The 7778-nt window shown below is 42.9% G+C and overlaps 1 protein-coding gene across 1 annotated transcript in view; it reads right to left on the bottom strand.

Annotated features, from left to right (window-relative positions):
• The window catches only part of csmd2 (CUB and Sushi multiple domains 2), a 388841-nt gene that overhangs the window by 264976 nt on the left and 116087 nt on the right, over window positions 1-7778 (bottom strand). The window contains exons 4-5 of the mRNA XM_017694219.2: window positions 7142-7336; window positions 426-633 (exon numbers count right to left, since the gene is read on the bottom strand). Of these exons, the coding sequence (XP_017549708.1) occupies window positions 426-633; window positions 7142-7336 (403 nt within the window). The remainder of the gene's footprint in view (window positions 1-425; window positions 634-7141; window positions 7337-7778) is intronic.

Genomic DNA, 7778 nt, shown 5'->3' with positions numbered 1-7778 from the left:
TGAGAAGCAGTAAAACTTCTAAGATGGAACTTTGGGAAATGACTGCATATTTCTTAAAAAATGAACAGCAACTCTAAATGGTGAAAACAATAGAAATGAAATTTGTTTGAGGCTTTTGTGTAAGTAGAGTGTAAGTGTCCCATGTTTTTGACAACGAATAATATACTTAATGGCCATTTTGACTGGAAATTAAACAGGAAATGAAGGGTAGTGTTTGACCTTCGTTCAGCTCGTAGATAACTGAGTGTATCTGTTTGTCAACCTGAGTGTTAAAGTTAATGTAGCATTATTGCTGTATAAGCATTTGTCAGTGCTAGTAAATTCACCCCCGTGACAACACTGCAGGTATTTCATTCGTGTGATAGATTGAAAAAATTAAACGTAAAGCAAATCAAACACTTTCAGACTTTCAGTTCCTGACTCACCACTGGGAGGAGCCGTCGGTGCCGCTGACCTCCAGGACATCGTAGTCTTCCTCCAGCTGGAAGTCAGTGAAGACCAGCGAAATAGTGTCACCTGGCTCAGCCAACACTGTCCATGTGCAGTCTGCATTGTTGTTGTACTCCTGGGGGTAATTAGGGCTGGTGATGATGCCACTCTGACCCCGCAGCGTACCCCCGCAGCCATCATCCGCTGCCGAAACAAAAACACCACAAACACATCACCAGGTGGATTTCATTCATGAGCAGCTTTCACACAAACAGGCGACGTTTAACATCTGCTTGATCAGCCACATACTGCCCTATATGAAAGCAGGCCTTGTGTCACTGCATTGGTAAAAAAAATGTAACACATGATGCTCGCGGGGGGCTCAGGGGAATGCTATAGGGGTTGACGCAACCCTCTGCAACACAGGGTTAATTAAGTGAGATGAATTCAGATTTCTGTTAATTATTTGTTCTCACAATAAATGCGTCACCCTCCTACATATTGTTTTAAGGAGACAATTAAACGCCACAACTGATGCTTATGCACTGCTGTGGTAATTGAGCCCCTTGGCTCTCCCTCCATTTCTCCAATGAATAAAATCTCTCTCTTCCTTTCTGTCTCTTGCTCTCTCTCGCTCTCTGTGTCTGACAGCTACTCTGTGAGTTGAGGAAAATGAGACCGACTGTTTGAGGGGGAAGGCAAAGAAGCAGCGTCCCCCACCCCCATCGTTCTCTGGAGAAAACGGAAGGGATCAAAACTTTCTGACAGGGAGAAAAGTTGGGCCTGGCTGTCTGACCTCCTTTTTCTAGAAGTAGAATCCCCCACTCACCTATATACCCTGACAGTGTCTCCCCACCTGACATACAGAAGAAGCAAAACCCGGTCCAGACAGAGGCGGACTCTATTTACAGATTGTGGTCCAGCTCAGCGGCTTCAGTTTCAAAGCCTGTGAGGAAGGTGGCCACCCTTCTGGAAATGTTCAGAGCTGATGTTGATGATTTAATAGGGTTGCTGCAATTAGGTAATACAGTCAAAGTGCCAAGGCCTTTTTTGCTTAAAAATAAAAGTATATTCTTATAGCATTGGCTTAATAGTCACAATAATTCCTATAGACTGCAGTAGCCCACAGTAAATGCAGGGGCTGATATGGAGTCATGTTTTTGGCATAACAGTGGAAATAGGAAGTGGCCAGGCTCCTCATAAACCGGCTCTATAGAACTTTGAAAGATGGTGGTGCTGTGACAGGGCAAAGTGGAAGGAAACTGCAGAAGGCATATTCGTTTCAATTAATAATTGTGAATAGTAAATCATATACATAAATAATTGCCAGTACCAGCCCAATTATTCAGATGGAATTTTTTAGGAGAGGTAATGTAATTTTTACCAGAGCATCTCATGTTCAAATCCATAATTTTTTACATAATGTTTACATGTCTGTTTTTTTATGATTGCACAAGCTGTTACTAAGTATGAATAAATATGAAAAAAAAACATGTGAGGGCTCAATCAGGAGATTGTGAGTTTGATCCCCCTTATGCCACAGACATCAGTGGCCAGGAGCCCAAGACAGCATAAATGGCTTCACACTCTGGGTGGATGGGATGGCCCTCTATAACTCAGCACTATGATAAGCAAAGTTGATGTCTGTTAGCTGATGTAACAGAAATGGAAGTCAATGCCAAGTATGTTGAGATGTCCAATGACGTGTTAGCAGCAAATTAATAATTTGTGTTGGCTGAGTCAGAACAAGCACAAGCTATCTTGGCACTTGTAGCTTGGTATCATATTGTGATAGGTGTCGATTTAACCAGCAGGTGGGAATTGGACATCATTAAACTGGGGTAAAAATACTGCAAACATCTAAAAAACACTACAAACTTAAATATTAAAACTATTTATTTGCTGAATTGAACACATTCGCAAAAAAAAAAAAAAACAAACAAACAAAACAAAACATTTTTTTAAATCAGCAAATGAACAGTACTTGTGCTTTACTTATTTTTCACTTGTATAAAAGAAAAAAAAACATTTACATATAACTGTGCATGATATAGGCACATAAAATGCTCATTGCTGTGTCAGATACAAAGTCTTTACTAAAACCTTTTTGAAGATATCTGACACTTTTGGTCATACAACACCCAGGAAACTTTCCCTGTCTGAATAATACTTTTGAGTCACAGCGTCTAACTGAAGGTAGGTCAGTCCAGATGGGACAAGCATTTGTGAAGGGTCAGACAGGCTGAAGGACGAAGCTGCACTTGCAGCCATGACGCAGTATTTTTGCATTCTGTCTGCCGAGGACAGTGTGATCAGACACACGGACACCTACACACAGGGGAGGAAATATCTGGCTGTACATCACATTCTGCCACGTGACACGTAAAGATGTTCCTCCTTTTAAAAACCTCAATTCTAGAAGGAATCCTGCAGTATAGCATTCTGGGAGGATGCCAAGGCTATAATTTACCTTCTAGGCTCATAATGATGAAATTTTCTCTTTCTTAAGAGAGAGAGAGAGAGAGAGAGAGCGAGAGAGAGAGAGGGGTACCTATGTAGTTTTAATGAGCATGGGCTGGAGTAAGAAAAGGGAAGCTGAATGAGTCATCGCAAGCACTACTGACCACTCCAGGAAGACTGGTGCCAAAACAGAAAACGTCTTTGAGTCTCTGTTTATGTGTCTGAGTGTATGTAAGTGTATGAAGTGTGTGTTTGCACACAGGTGAGCTTTCTCGTTTGTCTCTGGAGCACTCTGCGCTCCTCTCGGTGGTGTGGGATTCATTAGGCATGGCTCCCTAATCACATGATTCCTTCTCAGACAGTGATGAGGGGAGCAGGGGCCCTGGGCCCTGTCAATCATCCACCAGATCTGTCAGTCTTCCTGTTCCCCTGAGACAGCCATGGAGCATACGGGAGCTCTGTGAGGAGTGGGCTGGACAGGAAAACGGCTTTAAAAGAGGGCCGGTCATCGAGGCCCACAGGCTCTTTTCACACAACAGGCTTTCACAGATGACAGGCTGCAACTCTGTCTTTGGCAAGAGCTTGATCTAACTGATTTACCTTTGGCGAGGCTTGATTTGATCTAATTGCCGCAATACGTAGGTCTCCTTCCTGTGAATATGCATCATTTTAGGCAATCATTAGACTTCATCAGACTTAAAAAGATAATTAGCTAGCCGCAGTAAAAGTGGAAAATAACCGTTCACGGCTTGTACGTTAGATGACGCCTCAGTATGTATAATTAAACGACTGATTCCAGCCTTAAAGCGAATTAATTGCAAACAGTTTTATTAATTAGCTCTGTGATCTCCCACACATCACCCCGAAAGTTCTAGACTTCTTCTGCCGCGACGCTCTCAATCTGTCTGCTAATGAAAGGCTTGTGAGGAGCAGAGATCTAATCCCTTACAAAAGACTGTCTGCTTGGGTTTCATGCCTCTCTACAGCACCTCCTCCGGCTCTACGGCTGCCATGGCAACGCAGCAGAGAGAGGTGCATGCCAGCACCCCTAGACCTGACGGTAGTGCTCAGATAGAGGAAGGGGGGAAAGAGAGAGAGAGAGAGAGAGAGAGAGAGAAATAGATAGAAGGAGAGAGAAAGAGAGAAAAAAAAAAGAGAGAGAGAGAGAGAGATAGATAGAGAGAGAAGAAACGGATTTCCATGGAGAAGAGATCTGGTCTGCTCCTTGAAAGTTAATCTTTTTTTTCTCCCAGTGGAAAGATCACTCTGTCCGCTCTGCCACAGAGAAAAAGAGAGAGAGAGGCTGGCAGGCCGGTGGCCGCTGTGACATTTAGAATGCAGAACGGTGAACATGTTCCCGCAGAGTGAGCGGAGAGATGTGACGGGGAGAGAGAGAGAGAGAGAAAGGCCGGACGCAGGAGACGCTCAAGCCGGAGGAATCATACATTATGGTCGAAACAGTCAGTTAATCACTATTGGTTCTTCTATGGAATCTCTCCAAAGAAGCCTTTTTGGCACCCATAAGAGTATAGGTAGCAGAATTCATGATTAGCCCCTTCCTGCAGACCCTTAGAGGCTATTCCAATATCAAACTAACACCAGTTAACTAGGACACTGCTGGCTCTCTGTATGTGCAATATTGTGACTATGTTGAGCTGCTGAGGAGCAATGAGAGGTGAAACCTAAACATAATATCTCTCCATAAAAACAGCTGTACCAAGATAAAAAGAACAGCAATGCTGCAGCTTTGTTCATTATGTGTATAACTGTGATAATAAAACAAGCATATCAACAAAATGAAAACACTCTAAATGTTGATGTGCTTGCTCACCTATGAAATTCATATCAGAAAAAGTGAAGGACATCCAAAACAGACGGAAACTACATTTTTTGGCTACTCTGAAAAAGGGTTAAACAATTTTAGTCGGTTATGTTACACACCACTTTGCAATAACTCAGGCAGTGCAAAACATTTTTGGTATTCCTATTGGGCTGAACTGTTCATAAGAGGACAATAGATATTCTTCACTCTTTTCAGCCACCACTGTAAAATGGTACAAAATAGCGCGCTATATAGTGCACAGGGCATAGTTTCATGTATATATTGAGCCACGTTAGTGTTTACTAATACATACAAATGCAGAGGATGAAGCTTCTCAAAGATCCATGTGTTTACACCCAAAACAGCAAACAGTAGATCGGGCACGGCAAGCAGATAATTATGATGGGTATTGTGCTGTGTTTAAAAGGCCTGGAAGACTGGTGCTAATGAGGAGAGGAAAAGCCAAGAGGCGGCTGGTATTTTATGGTTGTGCTCAATGGGATATTCTTGAAGCAAAACAGTCGAGCCTCCTGCCACCTTCTGGCCGACTGGACTCAGTGACTGAGCTGAATTAGTCTGCTGACCAACCTCAATAAAGGAAGCAGGAAGAGAAAGTGTGTGAGGAAGAGAGTGAGAGAGCGAGAGGAATGTGAAAAATATCCCCCAAATTTAGAAGCAAGTGTTTTGCAGCAGGAACGTGTAAGGAGCTGATAATTGCAGTGACATTAACAATATACTCATGCATTATGAAAAGGCACTCAGACACATATGCCAGCTTTTATATAAGACCATGAGACTCCAATTAGCTGTGGTGGAAATTGCTGGTTTGTAAAAACACTGGAATGTAATTCATCACGCAAGAATGGCGTTTTTATGCCTTTCACATGTGCGAATGCTTCCCTGCTTAAGTTGAAAGGAGGGCGTACAGCGCAGGAGGGCTGAGAGTCTATACGCAGCACGGAGCCAGTGAAAAAAATCATGAAGCAGAAAGCTGATGGGACAAAATCCAGAGAAATGGGAGGTATGAAGGGTGGTGTGGGAGACAGCAAGGAAAAGGACGTAAGAAAGGCGGCATGGCTGCAGCAAGGCCGGCCGAAGGGCTCTCAGGATTGGTGGGGAGGGGGTCCCTTTCTGGCTCTGCATGGCTGAGCATGTGGGACTGGACGTGGGCTTCCTGACTCCCACAGCCTGGGCACAGATGGCTCCTCTTCGTACTGGCCTGTTTAGAGAACATGAGCATAGTACCACGAGCAGCTTGCATTATACATGCCATTCACACGTGGGGTCTGACCCACGGAAAAGCCTTCACAGTGAAATAAGGTACATGTCATATAGGAATGCACTCAGATATAATTGGAATGCATCATAGTATAATGTTAACACATCACAATATAAAGGGAATACATTACAATAAAATGTGGCAGGTTCCTGGCTCCCCCCAAAGTCAATGATGGGATAAATTTGGTCAATGACAAGCAAAGAATGGAAAAATCCCATTTCTGTTTTCCTCACAGTTACATTATGGACAAAATCTGTAATTTATCCAATTAATTTGTGAAATTTCAAAACTGTACAGAATCTGTTTGCAGTTGTCTGCAAATGTTTGAACACATTTGAAAGTGCAAATACGTAGGTTAATATCTTCTACAGGTGACAACCTTAAATATAGCATTTTTTTCTAAAGGTTTTGGTGCACAATTTCTTTTCTGAGTTCCACTGGGTGTGGGTATATGTGTGGGCATGGGTCTGAAAAAAACACTTAAATGAAGCAAAAGAAAAATAAAAGGTTGCAAGGCATACATGTGTAAAAATTGAGTAGTCTGAAATCAATAAAGTGAATGGTGTGATTTTACTGACAACCTTCAAGTACTTCCCTTTTGTGAAAATAAAGAAATGCAAGAAAAGATCAACAACACATCAATGTGCAGTACACTGTTCTAATAATTGTTTGTAATAACATTCACACATATATCTAGGATCAGCGTTTGTTTGAATGCACATATAGAACGTATAGAATATATATATATAGAAGACACAGTATGCATCTGTGTGACCACCTACACTACTGCATAAAACATAGTTAATCTCTCAGTGTTAAGCACATTTCTATCACACAGTGATGAAAGCTAAGCACTACGCATTCAGACGTGTGCAGGAGGTGAGAAAGGGCACCGTGCGCTCTTTCTCCCCCTATAGCTAAGCGCTCTATGTGATGGCGCTGACAAAGTATTCATCCGTGCTGCTACACCTTGGCAGGTGTCAACACCATGGGGGTCTCTGCTCACTCTAAAGCAGGACAAATGGCACTGCATAGCCTCTTGCTGTACAGCGACAAGGTGCGCGTCATCTCTGATAAAGATACTTCCTAACCTCCTCTTACATTTCTGGAGGAGCTCGGTGCCCCTCTGCACTCCCTGCTGGTGGACTCACCTCGGCAGTAGGGCAAGGGAAAGTCCCATGCAGCCGTGCCGGACGAGGTGGCCAGGCAGGACAGTATGGTGTGACCCTCCAGCACGTAGCCTTGACTGCAGCTGTAGCGGATCTTGTCTCCGATGTTGAAGGTGGAGCCCTGTTGGAGGCCGTTGAGCAGCTGGCCAGGGTTACCACAGGTGTAGCTGGGAAGGGCTATCAGACAAAGACAGGGAAAACAGAAAGAGATTAAGGGAGGTTAGAAACCCACTAACACCATGTAGCTCTTAAAAAATAAATATTTGATCTTGTGAACCATGGTCACAAACACTCAACCTAGAGATCTGCTTCCATCTGGAGGTGTTGAACACAAATGAAACCAGGGCTTAAAAGGGAATTTCACCATTTTTTGGTTAAAATCTCTGCATAATTCAGTTGAGACGTAAACAGTCTGAAGTGAAATGCTTCATTATATAGAAACTAATTCAAATTTATTTTGAATGACAGAGATAATAACCAAAAGCTGTGATGTCAACAGTGCTTATACAGCCTTTTTTCACTATCCAAAATAACCAAGGAGTGAGTTTTTAATATTGATAATGATAGAAGAGAGAGAGAGAGAGAGAGAGAGAGAGAGAGAGAGAGAGAGAGAGATGCT

Source organism: Pygocentrus nattereri, chromosome 27 (assembly GCF_015220715.1).
Source record: "Pygocentrus nattereri isolate fPygNat1 chromosome 27, fPygNat1.pri, whole genome shotgun sequence".
Classification (NCBI taxonomy): Eukaryota; Metazoa; Chordata; class Actinopteri; order Characiformes; family Serrasalmidae; genus Pygocentrus; species Pygocentrus nattereri.
The sequence above is the reverse complement of the archived record's forward strand: the minus strand, read 5'-3'. Positions and strand labels throughout refer to the sequence as shown.